The sequence below is a fragment of the Enhydra lutris genome, unplaced genomic scaffold (genome assembly GCF_002288905.1).
Source record: "Enhydra lutris kenyoni isolate GAN:26980312 unplaced genomic scaffold, ASM228890v2 scaffoldscaffold71, whole genome shotgun sequence".
Taxonomy (NCBI): Eukaryota; Metazoa; Chordata; class Mammalia; order Carnivora; family Mustelidae; genus Enhydra; species Enhydra lutris.
This window is the reverse complement of record NW_019154155.1, coordinates 2,470,745-2,490,409: the sequence shown is the minus strand read 5'-3', so window position 1 is coordinate 2,490,409 and position 19,665 is coordinate 2,470,745. Positions and strand designations below refer to the sequence as shown.

The following is a 19,665-nucleotide window of genomic DNA, read 5'->3' as shown; positions in this document are numbered from 1 at the left end:
ATCAACTTTGAAAACAATATGCTAGGTGAAAGAAGCCAAACATAAGGGACCACATATTATATGATTCTATTTCAATGACATATCCAGATAAGTATAACCTACAGACACAAAACAGATCAGGCGCCAGGGATGGAACAGGGAGTGACCGCAAACGGACGTGAGGTCTCCTTCAGGAGTGATGGACGGTGGGGATGGCCACACAACTCCATAAATTTACTACAAATCACTGAATTGCTCACTTAAAAAAAAATTGAGACAGAATGCAGATCAGTAGTTGCCTAGGTCTTTACAGGAGCAGGGACTAACTGCACAGGGCATGGGGGAACTTTCTGGCATAATGGAAGTGTTCCATAACTTAACCATAGCAGGGGCTGCACATCTCTATAAATTTCCTAAAATCCTCAAAATGTATACTCACAATTGGTGAGTTTCATGTTATGCAAATCATACCTCAATAAAAGTTATAAAAAGCTTTGGGCAGACTTTCTAGGGTCACTACATTTTCTTCTGTAAATGCAACGTCCAAAATTTCTAGCTGCAGGGATGGTTCTGTGAAATAGCCGTGGATCATTTCCAACCTCCAGAAGAATTGTCAAAGCCTCCCAAATAGCTTTCTGAGGAGCCCAAAGATTCATTTGTTGTCAAAATTATGTACTGTATCTCTATCTCTGATTAAATCACACCAAAAACAGCATTTTGGAGCGATCATTAAGTGTTAAGTACCCATCAGCCTCATAAAACTCCACAATTTGTAACTCACGTTGAAAACAGGCCTGACTTTAGCCCCTATAGGATTGCTCCAGTACTGAAGTTGGAGAAAGTTTTATTTTTGTGACACTGTACCTTTTGATGCTACAAAATATCCTCCTTTTTGTGAGTCGGGAAGAAAACACAAGTTGCGGTTCTCGGGTGGGGGGCCACCAGAGTGAGTGGTGGGCAAGCTAAAAATCAGCACTGGCAGAGCCTAGAGGACACCATGAGTGGTGGGCCAGGGCCAGGCGAAAACCAAAGTGGTAATGACAATTTGTATTCTATAACATCTCCCAGTCAAGCAGTCAAATTGCTTAACCTTTTAAGACTGGGTTGTACAATGGCTTCCAACAATTTTGAAGCTACAAGTTTCTGAGGAAGAAAATGATAAAATCCTAAAAACACTGGAGTGTTCAAATAAACTGAGGCTCAGAAAAGGAAAGGGATTTCCCACCAAGAGCCAGCATGTTAGTTGAAGGGCTAGGATAATAACCTGAATTCAGCTCTGGTCCATTGATTTCATGGCTTGTTTGATTACTGATTCCAACACACGAGTAGCCTCCCAACTGCCCCATCATCTTTGACTTCTCTCTCCTCCCAAATATTCAAATGCTAATTAAAAATACACACCGTGAAATCATTTTGAAGTATAACCTCTCCTCTCCATGGTTTGAGTACAGACCTCATCATGTCTGGACTAGACTATTGAGGAATGCTCCCTCCCAAGATATCCCAATCCTCTCTCTGTAGCAGGTCCCCTTCTGCCATCCCGAGTAAACACCTCTCCGGCTTTCTCCTGCCTGCAGGGTAAAGTCCAAGCTCCAAGCAAGGCCCTTCTAAACTACGCACAGACCTATCTTTCGGATCTTATCTCCCACTTCTCCACCCAACCACCCTGTACAAAAGTTATGGTGAGCAACGTGCAGTTCCCTTAGCTGCCACAGATTAACATCTTTGTGGACACTTACTACAGGCAAAACTCAGCGCTAAGTTCTCCACCTGCATGGCCTCATTTTATCTTCACAACAACCCCCATGTGATAGGTGGGTACTCTAGCTCCTCCCAGTTTATGGGGAGGAAAGTAAGGCTTGGTAACTCCTTTGGTTGACTCTCTCCCTCTGTCTACAGTACCTCCTCCCTCCCCCACGCTCTTCCAGTTGGTCTGGAAGGCCCTGCCACTCCTCCTCAACCGCTGCCCTCTGCATCTCCCATCCTGATCTTCTTGAAGACCCCACACACTCATCATTACCCAATTATGCAATTCCTTACCCAGGGTTAGTAATTCGGTCTTTGATTCTCTCATGGTACTTTGTACATTCCTCACTGGAAACACCACACTACTGTATAATTATTTATACACATTCTAATCTACCAGTTAGAATGTGAGCCTGTAGGAACACGAATAGCTTTTTTTCTTCAATTCTTTCTTTTCCTTCTATCTGGCATCTGTATCAGGTAGGTAGATACTGAATGACAAGATGCATTAGGCTTTATAATGTGTTGTTTCATTCACTCCTTTTCTTTCTTTCCTTATATAGTCTATTCCCATCCCCACATGTTACAGCCTTATTACCTGAGCTCTCTCTGGTATTAAATTCCTGATAGCTTTCCCGCTATCCCCTTTCTTTCCAATTCTCTTTACCAATGGTGGATTAACTTCCCTAAAACACAGTTCTGAGCTTAGTTCTTCCCTATTCAAAAATAACCCTGACTCCACGGTAATTACCAAGTAATGTATAGATTCTTTACTCTAAATTCAAAGCTTGTCCAGAAAACCTGAAGGCTCCACCCCAAAACTGCTAGAACTCATACAGGAATTCAGTAAAGTGTCAGGATATAAAACCAATGCACAGAAATCAGCTGCATTTCTATACACCACCAAGACAGAAGAAAGAAAAATTAAGGAGTCGATCTCATTTACAATTGTACCCCAAACCATAAGATACTTAGGAATAAATCTAACCAAAGAAGCAAAGACTCTGTACTCAGAAAACTATAGAATACTCATGAAAGAAACTGAGGAAGACACAAAAAAATGGAAAAATGTTCCATGCTTATACACTGGAAGAACAAATATTGTGAAAATGTCTATGCTACCTAAAGCAATCTACACATTTAATTCAATCCCTATCAAAACACCATTAACTTTTTCCAAAGAAATGAAACAAATAATCTTAAAATTTATATGGAACCAGAAAGGACCCCAAATAGCCAGAGGAATGTTGAAAAAGAAAACCAAACCTGGCAGCACTACCATTCCAGACTTCGAGCTGTATTACATAGCTGTAATCATCAAGACAGTATGGTACTGGCACAAGAACAGACACATAGATCAATAGAACAGAATAGAGAGCCCAGAAATGGACACTCAACTCTATGGTCAACTACTCTTCAACAAAGCAGGAATGAATATCCGATGGAAAAAAGACAGTCTCTTCAACAAATGGTGTTGGGAAAATTGTGCAGCCAATGCAGAAGAATGAAACTGGACCATTTCCTTACACCACACACAAAAAAAGACTCAAAATGGATGAAAGACCTAACTGTGAGACAGGAATCCATCAAAATCCTTGAGAAGAACACAGGCAGCAACCTCTTCCTAGAAACACAGCCAAAGGCAAGGGAAGCAAGGGCAAAAATGAACTATTGGGACTTCATCAAGATCAAAAGCTTTTGCAAAGCAAAGGAAACAGTCAACAAAACCAAAAGGCAACCAACAAAATGGGAGATTTATTTGCAAATGACGTATCAGATAAAGGGTTAATATCCAAAATCTATAAAGAACCTATCAAACTCAACACCCAAAGAACAAATAATCCAATCAAGAAATGGGGAGAAGACATGATCATTTCTCCAAAGACATCCAAATGGCCAAGAGACACATGAAAATGTACTCAATATCACTCGGCATCAGGGAAATCCAAATCAAAACCACAGTGAGGTACCACCTGACACCAGTCAGAATGGCTAAAATTAACAAGTCAGGAAATGGGAGGTGTAGGTAAGAATGTGGAGAAAGTGGAACCCTCCTACACTGTTGATAGGAATGCAAGCTGTTGCAGCCTCTCTGGAAAACAGTATGAACGTTCCTCAAAAAGTTGAAAATAGAGCTACCCTACAACCCAGCAATTACTCTACTGGATATTTACCCTAAAGATACAAATGTAGTGTTTTGAAGGGGCACATGCACCCCTATGTTTATAGCAGCAATGTCCACAATAGCCAAACTATGGAAAGAGCCTAGATGTCCATCAACAGAAGAATGGATAAAGAAGATATATATATCCATATATATATATACAGTGGAAAACAAAAGGTTGCCATTTGCAATGAGAGGATGTAATTAGAGGGTATTATGCTAAGCAAAATAAGTCAATCAGAGAAAGACAATTATCATATGCTTTCACTGATATGAGGAATTTGATAAACAAGACAGAGGATCATACGGGAAGGGAAGGAAAAATGACATAAGATGAAACCAGAGAGAGAGACAAACCATAAGAGATTCTTAATCCCAGGAAACAAACTGAGAGTTGCTGGAGAGGAAGAGGGTGGGAAGGATGGGGTGGCTGGATGGTGAACACTGCGGGGTGGGGGGTGGGGGGGGTATGTGCTATGGTGAGTGCTGTGAATTGTGTAAGACTGATGAATCACAGACCAGTACCCCCGAAACAAATATATGTTAACAAAAAATGGAAAATTCAAGAGTGTCCATGATCTGGCCTTAATGATTTCATCTTAACTTGGTTCATTCCCCTACACCAAACCAAACTATGTTATTTCCTGTTCTCTCAAATCACATAAAATCTCTGTATATCTGACCACTGAAAATTATATGTAGACATCTCACCTTCTTTAAGTCAGATTCTTTCCTTGATTTGATACATGAGTAAAAACTATAACTCTTCTGAAACCCCACAGCATACGGTTTTACCTCTTTTGTGGGATTTAATCTATTCTGCACAGTTCTAATATGGTTTAGACACATCTTACTTAGCTCATTAATAATGTCCTTGACATCCTTATAGAGCTACATCTAATTTGAGTGTCTTATATGTGGCAGGTGCTCAACAAATTGGCTTTGGTGCAATACTAAATGAACACTTAAATTTTAGGTCATGCTGGAACCTAACTCTCATGCTTAAAAAAAAAATTAATATAAAGTCAAACTAACTGTTTAAAGATCTTCACAATCCTCCCTAAGACTATAACAGAGTCAAAAAAACACTTTTGGAAAAATCTGATCTCAGTTGGCCCATGTTTCAAGAAGTCAAGTGAATCTAGGATGGAAAATCATCTAAGTCGATAGTAATCATCACGCAGTGACAACCAGTGTTAAACACTGGGTGAAATGCTTAATGGGCCTAAATCCCCTGGTTCCTACAAACATCCGAGGAAAAATGAAGCTATCCCACATTCTACCCTTGAGAAGACTGAAGCAGGAGAAACTCAGCAATTCACTCAATGGTGGGCATCTTTGGAATGGCAGAGCCAGGATTCCAATGAAACTAAAAAAAAATAAAATAAAATAAGAATCTACTATAAGACTATGAAGCTCCTTCTCAAGCAGTTACAATGGGTTTTCATCATTTAAAAGAGCTCTGGGGCACCTGGTGTCTCAGTTAAGTGTCTGACTCTGGATTCTAGCTCAGGTCATGATCTCAGGGTCATAGGACTGAGCCCCAAGTGGGGCTCCATGCTCAGCTTAGAATCTGCTTAAGATTCTCTCTCCCCCTCTGTTCCTCCACCAACTGGTATGTGGATGTGCACACCCGCATGCTCTTGTTCTCTAAAAAAATAAATACAATCTTTAAAAATAAATAAATAGGGGCACCTGGGTGGCTCAGTTGGTTAAGTGTCTACCTTCAGCACAAGTCATGATCCCAGGGTCCTGGGATCGAGTCCCACATCTAGCTCCTTGCTCAGCAGGAAGCCTGCTTCTCCCTCTGTCTCTGCCACTCCTGCTGCTTGTGCTCTCTCTCTCAAGTAAATAAATAAAATCTTTAAAAAATAAAGAAACAAATAAGTATAATATAAATATGTAATATAAATATAAAAACATAAATAAAATAAATAAACAAAATAAAAGAACTTCATCTGTGGCATATTTCAATACTACCACATATTTCTGAATCTATATGGCATGACTAGGGACGGGGTTCCTTTCCTAGTGACCTAATTCAGCCAATGGGGCTATTCTGTGACTTGGTGGGAAAACCAGCCAAGAATACTCTGAATTCATGTGCCTATCTCTTTATCAGGGAGCACTGTCCACAGTTATAAATACTAAATCACATTTTTAAACTTAAACAATTGTGGAATCCTTCAACTGATCATTATTCTTACAAAGAAACTTACCACTAGGTGGCAGAAGTATGAAGTTAACAAGGTGATTTTTCTAGTGTTTCATAAAGGAAGAGCATCCAGGCATTTTCCCACCCTTTATCCAAAGTAATATAAAATAGATTCTAAATTTTAAAATTATTCTCCCAAACTGCATTATAACATTTATTTTAAATATCATAATATACACAGATTTCAACCTTTTTTATATTCAACACTAACCATAACTTCAACTAGCTTTAAACATAGAAGTAGAACCATACTATCAAAGAATTAAAAAATAATACACTGTACATTAAGATATATTGATACTGAAATTTAAATTTGTGTTATGCTATATAAGATGGAAAAAAACTGTTTTTTTTTTTTTTTTAAGATTTTATTTATTTATTTGACAGAGACAAAGTGAGAGAGGGAACACAAGCAGGGGGTTAGTGGGAGAGGGAGAAGCAGGCTTCCTGCTGAGGGAAGAGCCTGACATAGGACTCAATCCCAGGACCCCGGGGATCATGACATCAGCCGAAGGCTGACACAACAACTGAGCCACCCAAGCACCCAAAAAACTGCTTTTTAAATCATAAAGGTTGGAGTTCTTACATTTTGTAATTTGTTTTTCTGTTTGTTTCATTATGCTTGTATTTTATTTCTAAATGTCAAAAGAGAAGGCTTCATATTCTATTTTACTGTATCATATATACATTTTACTTCTCTGCAAGTAACACTGAAGATTACCAATATGTAAAATGCAAATTGGGAAAAATCATCATTATATTTTTCTTTATGACATTTACTTTAAAAGCACAAGAGGAACCCTGATATGCTTGATAAGAATTTTGAAGAAATAAACGTAAATTCAAAATGTGATAAACATCTTGAAGCAAATTTGTAAAATTATCTATATACACGTGTGCACTCCTGATGACCTGTGCCCTGTTTTCTATCTTTGGTGATCCCTGTGAGTAGAAATTAAATTATATATGATTAAATTATATATAACTATATATAATTAAGTTATACTTTACAAATATATGGGTAAAACTATATAATCAAAATAATTCTGAAAAGTTAGAAACTACCTCTTGCATATGTTCATTTAATATGTACTGAGGAAGGAAATATTTAATGATGATTTTTTACTGATTTTATTAAGCAGAAAATAAAATCTCCATGTTTTGTATAAAGACCCTCTAGACCTATACAAAACTTTTATTTTGGACCTGGGGGTGGGGGCGGGGGTCGTTCTAAACCATCTGTGGGTCAGGCTGGGTGTTTAGTAGAAGAAATGCTTCATCTTATCATCCAGGGAAGGAGTGAAGCCCAGCCTGGTTCAGGCTTTAGCCAATTACATAAAGCATAGCTAACAGAATTGGAACTCCTTCCCAAAGCTGGCAATGAGTCCAGTGTCCTGAAAACTGTTAGATAAGGCTTCTTTGGAAATACGCAAGTGAGCAAATGGTCATCAATATACAAGACCTCTAGAAGACATGCTGGCCCTGAGGTCTCCGTACAAACTTACATCCACAAAAAGTGAGGCAGCCTCACTTTTTTGGCTGCCCAGGGACACATCAGGATAATTTAGATCTCCCGAGGGTCATCTGCAACAGGCTTTCTACTTTCAAAGATTTTCTGCAAAGCAAAGGTCAAAGCAGACAGTACACAGGCTATCCTGGCTTCCATGTTTGCAAAAGCTGCTGTGTAATCAATCATTCATCTACACGCATTAAAATAAAACCGAGGTCCTCTCCAGGGATCAGTGAGAAGAAAGAGTTGCTAGGGGATTATTTTCTATGGCAAGCACCAATTTATACCTGTAAAATAGTCTAGAAATGTACGTGAAGAATAATTTGCAATATATACACATGAATGCATTTCATCTTTCAGCTCTATAATGTACTGAATGCATTTAGAAATAAGTGAAAATTATACAGTAAGGTAAAGTTGTCTGGATGCTTGACAGGATGTGAAAAGAACATTGCTCCTGGAGCCTTGACAGTTATTAGTTGATCTGATTCATGAGATGCTTATGTTCTACTCTAAAAATAAGTACAATAACCATCATAAAAATTTCTTTGAACCATTGTCACTCAGAGGTTGACAGGTATCAAACTGCATGTTTCAAATTCATTTCTAGAAAATAAAAGATTTAGAACATATAATGGTATCTTAACACAAGGAATCTCATTTATAGGTAGTCTGTTGGAAGGATACAAAAACAATTTAAAATACAGAGAAGAAAGCTATGGGTAATTTAATTAAAAAACAAAAGTTTCAAAAAAAATTTTTGAGAGCCCCTATTAACTGCATAGAATGGAAGAGAGGTCTCTATCAACTCCCCCCCAACCCTAACCCAGCACGTGATGGGTCCTCTATAAATACCTTTTGAACGAATGGTGTGGCAAGTGCCATCTCAAGGGATCTGGTATACTAGCAATTCATTTCAAAAGAGATAAAGACAGATGACAGAAACTTGACCGGAATAATCGTGCGGGCAGTCCAATTAGCACGGGGCTGCCTGCCTCTCCAGCAGGTGAAGGAAAGAGGATAAATGCCAGGGGACGGGGACACAGACACAACACACACACACAGACACACACACACACACCACCACAACCACCCCCACCCCCCCCACCCCCCAGTGTAAAGGCAACCTCCAGGAGAGATGAAAGGTTAGAGCTGTGACAGGGGCCCCCTCCGCAGCAGGTCACCTACAGGAGGTCCCTGCTCTGTCCTTACCTCCTCCCTCCTTTCTTCTGTACCCGACGCCAGGTGGGGGCTCAGCTGAGGGTGGCTGCCTGCGCTGTCCTCACGGCCTTTGTCACATGCGGCTTGCACAGAATCCCGGGAGGTCACAGGTCCCTCTGCCCTTTCTTCACTGTCCGCTGAACTGAGGGACAGCGCGCTGAGGCTGTTGGGACACGCGGCACTTCCCGCGCCTGGGCTGTGGGGGCTAGGGGGCTTGGGCGTGGTAGGCCTTGGAGGGATGAGCGCCTGCTCCGGTTCGAACGTAAACTGGCCGCCAGCTTGGCGTTCCTCAGAGTCCTGGACAACTGGACTCGACGAGGCGCTGGCGGCACAAGGACGGGCACTCTCTGCTGCCCAGGAGCCTGGGGCTTCCAGAGGAAAGACGGCGGTGCCCACGTCCACCCGGGGGCTTGGGGCCCCGGGCGAGCCGCAGCTGGAGCCGGCGGGCGCGCCTGCGCACCTGCTCCACTCGCGCTCCGCGCTGGTGGACACGCGGCGGGAGTAAGCGTCGTGCAGCCGGCTGTGCACCTGCAGCCTCTGGCTCGCCTCGCCCGGCGAGGGCGCCCCGCTCCTGGGGCTTTCTTTCCTCCAGGCCGCGTCCGTGGCGCTGCTCACAAACCTCAGGACGCGGTCAAAGTCCTTGGCCCGCAGTGGGCTCTTCCAGCGCTTCGTCCTCCTCTCGGAGCCACCGAACTTCTCCGAGTCGGCCGATGAACTGCTTAGCGTCCGTTGGGGCGCTGGCTTTTCCTGCGTCCCCTTGAGGTCCATGAGATTTGAGGTGGACTTCCGCTTGAAGGAGCTCTTCTTCAGAAAGTTCAAGTTATCTGTGCTCTTGCTTTTCCTGTAGATGATGCTGTTGTTCTCGGAGTCTTTCACGAGGATCTCACACACGGTGGGCTCCTGGGGGCCAGGGGCCAGCGGCCGGACGTGGTTCTGGGACCCTGGATGCTTGTCGCCATCCAGGAGGCTGATGCGGCCCAGGCCATAGGCACGGCGGATGCTTCGGGACCGATGGGTGCTCCTCTGGAAGGCATCGTCCGCCTCCTCGGGGTCGGAGCAGTCCGACACGCCCCCTGGCCCTGCCTTCGGGGCGTCACTTGCTGGTCCCGAGTTGGGGCACCTGCTGGTTTGCATTCCGATTGCAGCACCGTTTGGGATGGGTTTCCCTGGGTCACGTTCTGGAGGGTCTTCCTTTGCCACATCTGACCCCTCTCGGTTCTGAATTCCTTGAAGGACGGAGGACTTCAGTTTTTTGAAAGATCCCATTTTCCGAAAGGAGGCAAGGGCATTCCAGGTAGAGGAATTTCCCATCAAGACCATGGAGCGGGGCCTCTCCGGGTTGGTGCCAGTCCTCTTCCTGCTCACGGAGAAGAGGCGCATGAGCTTAGCAGGGCTGAGTCTGGCTTCCTGGGCTTCCGCCTCCCCGCAGTAGCTACTGCTGCATCCTCCATTCTGACACGCCGGGTAGGTCACCATTTTGGGGTCTTTGGGATCAGAGACAGAACGTGGGATTGCAGCAAGTTGCCCGTGGCCATTCTGAGCTGTTGTCATGTTCTCGGGACTGTGAGTCCGTGGCCACAGGGCAGCAGGGTTCAAACCCACCTGCACATCCGTGTCCACAGGCCCCGGATACAGACCTTCATCTCCCAAGCTGCTGCCAGCCTGGCTTTCACACCTGCTGTGCACATCAGGCTCTTCACTTGTGGCCACTGCCTGCAACAGAAAATTAAAAACAGGGATTTACTTATTTTCCCCAACAGCAGAACCTCTAGGAACAGCGGCTTATTTGGTTTAAGAATTACAAATACAAAAGAAGCATGCCTTGTGACAGGGCTGATCAGTTCAAAACTATTTTAAAATAAAAATTTACCTTTCCTAATTCATTTCACAATGAATTAAAGGGAAGAATGCAAATATACATGCCTTAAAAAAAAGATAATTATGGGTTGTGCATTCAACGTAAAGGTAAATTCTCGAATCCACTGAAAGTTAGTTAACACTTTTGGAAAAATTGCTGGGATGAGGGTACCTGGGTGGCTCAGTTGGTTAAGCGACTGCCTTTGGCTCAGGTCATGATCCTGGAGTCCCGGGATCGAGTCCCGCATCAGGCTCCCTGCTCGGCTGGGAGTCTGCTTCTCCCTCTGACCCTCCCCCTTCTTATGCGCTCTCTCTCTCACACACACTCTCTCAAATAAATAAATAAAATCTTTTAAAAAATTGCTGGAATGAAAAATTGCTAGAATGAGGCCAAGGCATTGTTCAACACTGGATTTCTCTTTATTTGAAGTAGAAGAAATTTTTGATTATCAAATAAAGACAGACACCAACAACTATTTCAAAATGTGTCACAGTGTAATATCAAACCATATTAAATTTAACACAGCTAATAGGCAGATTGAGTACTGTGTGCAAGGAGCTGTAGTAGAGACCAAGATGCTCTCAGCTGCCTACTGTCTACAAAACACCCAAACTCTACTGAAAGACAAAGAGTGATACAGGGACACATGAGTGGAAGGGACAAACTGAGGTTGCGTGAGGTCTGGCTTTGTGAAGGAAACCGCATTAGTGAGGGCTCTCTGTCAGCAGGATTCTTACTGGCTGGGGAATGGACAGGGATAAGGTTATAAATAATAGAAATTCAGATGCAAAAATTCAAATTAAACAAAAGTTGCACCTTCTTTTCTCCTCCTCCATGCCCTGAAGCCTACCATATACCTGCGGTCCATGCTCTCTCCCCCAAGTGAAGATGTAGTTATCTTTACCCTTTGCCCTTCAGGTCAAGACCTGCTCAGCATGCATGGGCCAGCTTAAATGTCAGTCGCTCTGTTCTCAACGAATGATTAGTCAATGAAGGAAGGTAGGAAGGAGTATGATAATTACCATAAAGGACTACCGCTCACTAAGTGCTTATTACTATGTGTCAGGCCCCTGTACTAAGTGTTTTAAAAATGACGTGCCACTGACTATTCATACAAACCTGCAAGACTTTCATTTTACAGATAATCAGATGGGCACTTGGGCAGCAGGTGCTGGGGTTCTTGCAGCTCTTCCTTCCAAAGCTTATGCTCCTTTCCATTACTTCAAACTAATAAACAAAGAGAGCCAGAGCTGGGATATGAACCCCAAGTGTGTGACACCAATTTCAGTGCCTTATGACATAACCCCAACTCAAGTCAGATCCCAGATGCCCTTATGCCAGTCAAGGCCACTATTCCAAAGGCAGTATTAAAGGCAAAAGAGGAAAAGAAGGAGAAAGTTGTATAAAAACCTTAAGGTTAGGGGCGCCTGGGTGGCTCAGTGGGTTAAAACTTCAGCCTTCGGCTCAGGTCACGATCCCGGGGTCCTGGGATAGAGCCCCGCATCAGGCTCTCCGCTCAGCAGGGACCTGCTTCCTCCTCTCTCTCTGCCTGCCTCTCTGCCTACTTGTGATCTCTGTCTGTCAAATACATAAATAAAAATCTTTAAAAAAAAACCTTAAGGTTAGGTCCCAATTTAGCTCAGTGCTCTCAAGTGCTGGAGAAAATGTGACCTCACACAAAGAGGTCTCATCTGCTTCTACTCTCCAAATTCTTTGGTGGTTCATTTTTATTTACTCCTACATCAAATTAAGGAATTCCCAGGGAGTCACAGTCAAAGGGCTGATTCCATCTGGGACCAGGAAAACTACCATATTTAGACCCCTGGAGCCTTTCAGATGTCCATTTACCCAATTCCATTACTCAGAAGCCTAATGAGGCTACCACATGCCCTCTGCAGTTTAATGTTCTCATGGAGAAATTAGGGAGCCCGAAGAGCTGTGGGATGCATTTGAATGAGCCACAGAAGCAGAAACTTGAATCATCCCGGCATTGAGGCTGGAAGTAAATCTCTAACCAGTTGCAAAATGAGTCTAACACTGAGTACCACCTGTCCACCCTCCCTGTCTGGGAGGGACACGGGACTGTGATTGTTTCAACTTCTCACAACCTTGAAACGAAGCAGACAGTTTATACAAATATCAAGTCCAGTCACGGGCACTGACTGATGGCATTTTACATAATAATAATAGCTTTGTTATGACTTACACTGGATACAGAGGAGCAGACATGACCGTTCTCCTGTCATCTGGCTGGACGGAGACAATTTACAGATACTATGACTAGAGGGCGCTACAAAACTTTTTATAACCAAGGATGAAACAGTGTGTCAGGGGCCCTGAGGTTTCAAGGGGTCCTAGCAGTACTTGATTTTAATGCCAGGTAGATTGAGAATGTTCTATAACAGGCATGGGGGCAGGCCTAGGTTTTAAACTCAGTACTGTCCACATGAATCTTGAGTTAAGTCATTTCAGTAATGTGTGCTCCAGTGCCACCTATAAAAGATTAGGTACCAACATTTATGTATATGGCATATCAACCAATCAATTAATTTATGAACCTCTTAGGTACAAAGATCTGTGTAGGCCCCACGATAAACTCAAGAGAGTGACAAGGTGATAAACTGTTCTAGATGGGAACTTGGCATGAGCAAAGGAAGATCCAGGAACCTAATTTGATTAGGAGGCAATACACTTGGGTGACCAGCTGTCCCAGTTGGCCCAGTGGTTAGGTATTTTACAGGACAAGAGACTCTTAGAGATGAAACCAGAAGCTCTTGCCAGACTGGGATGGCTGGTCACCCTACATTAGGTAGAACATAGTTTGAAGGATGGCACAGTGTCATGCAGTAGTAGAAATTAAGATGAAAACAGGTTTAGAAAAGAGGACATCTCTTTAGTCTAACACTTTGAGACTGCCTATAGGTGTCATCTTCTTTGGGAATCCCTTCCTGATCCTCCTAAAATTAATTAAGACCCCTTACTCTGTGGATTACGGGCATCTCACCAAATTGCTTGACCAAGACATATTTATAATGATAGGTTTATATGGCTGCCTTCAGAATAAGACTGTGAACTCTTTGAGAGTAAGAAGCTATGCAACACTTACATTATTTATCTTGATGTAGAATTGTATCAATTATTCTGCCTTGTCAATGTCTGTCCCAACATAACAATTCATCAACAATACCACCATATTTATCCAGTTTAAAGATGCTTAAATTTTATAACACTAAAGTCTAAGTATTTACTAAAACTTAAGTTTTAAGATACAGATCTAGTAAAATATACACAGACTTGATTTCTGATTAGGGCAACATGTTTTTTTTTTAAAAGTCCAGTGACTTACTATTTTGTTCATGCAGCTGAACAACATGATTGTTGTGTGCTGCTTGGAATGAAACTAAAAATCACGGAAAAAGGCTTTTCCTGGAATTTCTGAGAAACATACCAAGTAGCATTATTTAGAACTAATACTTTGACCTCTATTAACTAACAAGGGTTGCGATTCAATCAGTGGTTTTGTAGCAAGTCTTGTAAATTGTGGGAGCTCTGCCAGAGAGATTTATGAACAGAACTACAAGGAAGATTTTTAGATGGGAATATTGTGAAATCCATTGTCTACGAGCTGGATTCTGGGGTGTATGAACTTTAGAATAGAACATTTCTTTTCACTTGTAATGAGAATTCTTTGAAAACAGCTATGACCAATAATTTTTAAATAAGAATTTATAATACTTGAATTTGAAATTCAGAAATACATAGCAGGTTAAATGTACACACAAGGGGGGTTTTATAATCTGTTCATGTAAATTATAGAAAATGTGACACTGGAGGAAAATATATTGAAATATACTGCAAAATATATTGAAATCTGAAAGTATAAATCTTCCAAATCACAATGCTTTAGAATACTGCCTTAGGGAACATCTAACCCCTGTTTGTAAAGATTGGGGCACTGGAACCCAGGGGGTCTGAGAGACATACTCACTGTCAAGCCACCACTGGTGAAAGCACAGTGGGGCTGGGAATCAGAGGGACCAACCAGGTTTGGGCCCCAGCACTGCCACATACTGGCCAAAACCTGTTGGTCACCCTAGACCTCTACCTTTCCTTCCAGATCTCGGTCACCAAGTCGAAGAGATTCTCCTCCAGATCGCACCAGTCTGTGCTCAGTGTGGCTGCCATGGCCTTATTTCCGATCTTTAGTGCCTTCCACCTGCCTTCGCATCCTCTTGCCTCCAAGTCCAGCCAGTGTCCTTCCCAAACACTGCCAGTGGAGTTCTGCCACTTCATCTAGCATCACTGGCCACCATCTCTGAATCTCGAGAGGATGTCAGATCTCAGCCTAGCATACAATACCTCTCCACTCAGGCTGTACAGAATTACTTACAGGGAGGCTTTCTCATACTGCTGTGCTTTGGGTTATTTCCTTGTCTGCTCTCAGAGACTTCCTCCAGCCATTTTTGTCTCTCTGTATTGTAGGGAAAAATATTCCGGGGCTCCTCTGACAAAGGGCTTCTGGCTAAGTTGGTCAGTGGGAAGCACTGGTGGGAGACAATGCGTGTGGGAGAAGGCGGACACCAGGACGCTGTGTGCCCTACCGAAGGGGCGTCTTCCCCTCTCCCTCCAGCCGATGGTGGGACTATCTTCCTGTTGTTCATCTGAGTTCCTCACTCTCTCCTCTTCTGTTTCGAGGCTGTATAAACATAATCCCTATTTTAGATTCTCTTTGTCTGAAATACCTGGAGATGTTTCTCATTTCCTGACTGATAAATATGTGCTTTGTGTAATAACTTTCATTAATTCACATCAACTTTTCCCCAAGAGGAACTCTTTGCTTCCTATCCAGTTCAAATGCCCCTTCTCTGTGGGCTCTCTTACACATCGCTCCATCTTTGCATTTACCATACTGCTCTGTAATGCTGGTTTCACGGTCTCCTTTCTCTGCTAAACTCTGAAAAGGCTGAAAAGTTCTTTTAAGTCCCAAACCAGGTCTTACTTAACTCTGTATTCTCAGCATTCAGTCAATTATTGAATGAATGACTACCACTTCTTTGGCATGGTGTGTCACATATATATGCGGGGCTGTGTCATTCTTAGCCGTGAAGGCTGTCCTAAGCATTCTAGAGAGCTAGCGGCATTCCCAGCCACCACCTTCAAATGATACTATTGGGAAAAAGAAATAGAATGTGAAAGAAAGCTCTGAACACCAGGAAGTGCTATCAGTCAGTTTCAGAATGGTTTCTTGGAAACTACTGAAATTTACCATTTTTAATCATAAAACAGTGTTCTATGTATGTACTGTGTGATGGTACTGATAAAAAAATCTTTAAAATGATAGTATTGTTAGCAGCTACAGTTTGCGGTGGTAGAAATGCTCAACTTAATCTCTATGTTCCATTACTTTAATGGTATCTAATTTTGTAGGTGTTTTTTATACATTCAGTGAAAAAGAAAATTTAATATCATAGGAATGTAAATCCTGACATGCTAATCGCTACATACAGTTTTTAACTATTAATACAGATATTTCATTTTAATATGTAATCATATTTATCTGAAGTTTACGAATTTGAATGCGCACATTACATAAATTATATATCTGAGTTAGTAGGACAATGAAGAATTTTATAAACATTTCATAACACACTTAAAGTGTTTTCTAATATTAATGTTGAAATGTATATATGGGTAACATATACTTCAATCTATCTGTCTCAATGTTAATCATCAAAATTTGAATAAAAATGTCCGAAAAGGGTCCTAAAGTAACTATGATTATTAGGAAAGCGATTTTCTTCTGTAAAATTACATTTTCTGTTTAAAAATATAAAATGTTTCTTCTATAAAATATGTCTTTGAAATATTTAATGCAACCCATACTTTAATATTTTCCCTACTCTTAGTTCAAAGAAACTATTTCAACTTATTAAGTGTAAAACAAAAGGGCGTTGACATAAATAGTAAGCTGGTACAACTCTTTATAAATCTCTTTACCCAGGAAATTACAGTTAAATGCATTCATACTTGGGTAGAGAGTAGGAGTCTCTATTTCACACCATTCTCTATTTCATACCATAAATCAGATATATATTTTTTGTGTAATCTGAGTACCCAAACGCTTAACTTCTATAATTTAAACCAAGATGGGTATGTTAAAAAAAAAAAAAAATCACAGATATGTAGCTAAGACATTCTGATAAATATTAATTTCAAATATTTGACAATAATAAATGCTTAACTTTATTACAATTATATAGATTTTATTGTTACAGTTTAGGGATTGATAAAAAGAAAATACTGAGTCTTTCTCATATGCTGAACTTGCCCATTTGATTTTCCCTCTTTCTCTTCCTGTCAGGCCTTTTCCTTCTATTATTCGTTCCAATAGCTTTCCCAGAGCCTTACTGAAATCCAGACCCTGAGCAGAAGCTGGAAATTCTAGCACTCCACATTTTATGAACAGGTTGTACTCTAAAAGTACAACAGACAATCTGGTTCCCTCACAGACTCTGTTCATCAAACTTTATTTATCTAATAATATGGCCACTACTGAATTTAACCATAATTTATAACATTTCCATAGGAAAATGTACCTAAGATTCAATTGTGGGTTCTAGATCCTGAGAGGAATCTGCTTCCCACCCCCCAACTCTCACAGTCCTTAATATAAGACACTCTCTCTCTCCTGTGCAACACCATGTACCCCATCTGTCAAAGGACGAATGTCCATGCCCACACATCTGGTATCCCTGGGTCTCTTCTGTTGAAGAACTGGGGAAAGATACCTCAAAAAAGTTAAAGCTTTGGCTTCATTTAAATATCCAATCACTTAAGTGTTTAAAAATGGAAAGTGTATATAAAAAGGTAACCGTGGATGAGATTGAATCACTGTATCTTTGGGAAAGGTGTCAATTTCAAACAAGCGTGGGACCATCTTGGCTGGCCTTATCTGGGTTACTAGGCTAAACCACATTCCTGTGGGTGAGATGGGGTTTCCCAATGGGGACAGGTGTTTGCTCTGTCAGTTCCGTGGGGCGGAAGGGGAGGAGAAAATGAGGATTTGCCAAGGCAGGTCTTACCCCAAAGAGAGGAAAATGTTCCTTTGATCTCTGAAACTGGGGGTCCGTCAGGTCTAGTGAGACATGCTCGGGGTAGGTCTGGATCTGTGGAACAGCAGATGTGATTTCCTGCACTATACTGCCCTGCCGTTGCCCTAACACTCAGCAGAGTCCCAGCCTCTGAACCTCCCTTCCTCCACTCCCATTTTAAACCTCAGAGCTAAAACAGCTTTGGAACACTTCGGGAGAATCACTGCTAAATTAAAGGTCTGAAGACAGCTTACCCCGATTTCCTACACCTCGTCCCCTGTCCACCGTCTTTCTCCTGGTGAATAAGACTAGAGCAGTAACCACCAAAGTTCATGGTTAGGACTACTTATGTCTGCAACCAATGCCAAAACTGATGTCACCACAGAAACTGGACTTCCTTACACTTACTCTTCAGAGCAAGAAAGTTTTCCAGATGGATGGCCCGAATCTTGAAGGCACTTTGAAGGTCACTGGAGCAAAAACAATGTTTCTGCTTGCTTAAGGCAGATTGAACAGAATCTGGAGCCATGCGTCATCAGACTCACAACCTACAACACTTGGTGCAGGCTGCAGAGAAAACCCTCTCCAAGGCTCGTTGCAGCTTGTAAATACAGTGTTTGGGAAAACATACTTATTAACTGCTTACGAGAGTGTATCTTTGCATTGTATTTTCCCTGCATTTTTTTTTCTGCTCAAGTTTTTTGTTTTTGTGTTTTGCGTGAAATATGTTTCTAGGCATAGAACCACAATTTGTAACACTGCATGCTGGGGAAACAAGACAAAACTTTCCACTCCATTTCTATCCAGCCACCAAACAGGTTTTCAGTTGGGGATTGCCATAGCAGCCCATTCTGCCATCATTAAGGACAGAGGTCTGGGAAACACTTTTTCCCTGCTCTATTCAAGCACGTATCCCATCTTCTCATATTTGCTTTCTGCATTAAAGCAGTTGCCAAAATGCCTTACACTGTCTAATTTAAATTATCTTCTTTTAATTGAACTGACATTTGGATATGGTTTCCCTGTCAGCCCTTCCTACCTCTTGGCAGATATCCTCCTTGCTCTATGCTGGGTAGCAATGTGAGATGACCCCACTGATGAACTAAGCCGGTGGTGACCAGCTGACTGTTCCTGAGCAGAGGCCCCCTGACTTACACCTCAGCCTGTGGGACAGCACAGCCCAGCCCAGCAGGGGCTGATCTGTGGCCACTTTGTTCGAGAAGGAGGCTATTCTGGTGAGTCCATCCTCACAGGACCTCTTCATACCTCTGGGGCATGAAGAAATAATGCTGAGGACTTCAGACATTGTGCTGGAACAGAAAGAAAACTTCCTGCTGCTAGTGGTGGAACCCTATTCTCACACTCTCCCATGGCTCAGAAAAGCAAACCGGCCGCAACTGCAAGGAAAACCTGACAGAGGGACGGAGGCACAGAACCCTGGCGAGGAAGACTCACAGTGGAGAAAACAGTGCACATCTCGAAGTCTTTCATTCCTGCTCCCAATTTCTCTGCACATATCTGTCCTCCAAAGAGGGACTCAGTGGCAACTCTGAGGGCTCTTAGTGGCTTCTTTTGAGTTTGCCATTCTTTCCCCACACAAAGATTTGTGGCCAGAAGCTTCCATAGGATCACATGAACTTCTCTCTCATCACTTGATTTATCTGTTTAGGGTACCTGCTGTGGGAAAGGGCACAGTTCTGGGTGCTCACCGATAGCAACCCTACGCACACGGCCTCTAGTGGCGACGGTGCTTACCATCTATTCTCCCCACTGATCAACTGTGTCCTGAGGGGGCAAGGCCATGCTAAACAGCTTTAATCTCTTAGAATCTTGACCCCTCAAGCACCACCAACCCCCCACGCCAGGGGATTTTCCTTTCCT

The 19,665-nt window shown here is 42.2% G+C and overlaps 1 protein-coding gene across 1 annotated transcript in view; it reads right to left on the bottom strand.

The window, feature by feature from the left end:
- LOC111159890 (spermatogenesis associated 13) overlaps nucleotides 1-19,665 on the bottom strand; it is a 149,572-nt gene that overhangs the window by 74,189 nt on the left and 55,718 nt on the right. Inside the window, exon 2 of the mRNA XM_022522556.1 lies at nucleotides 8,827-10,548. Coding sequence (XP_022378264.1) covers nucleotides 8,827-10,386 — 1,560 coding nt within the window. The 5' untranslated portion in view covers nucleotides 10,387-10,548. The remainder of the gene's footprint in view (nucleotides 1-8,826; nucleotides 10,549-19,665) is intronic.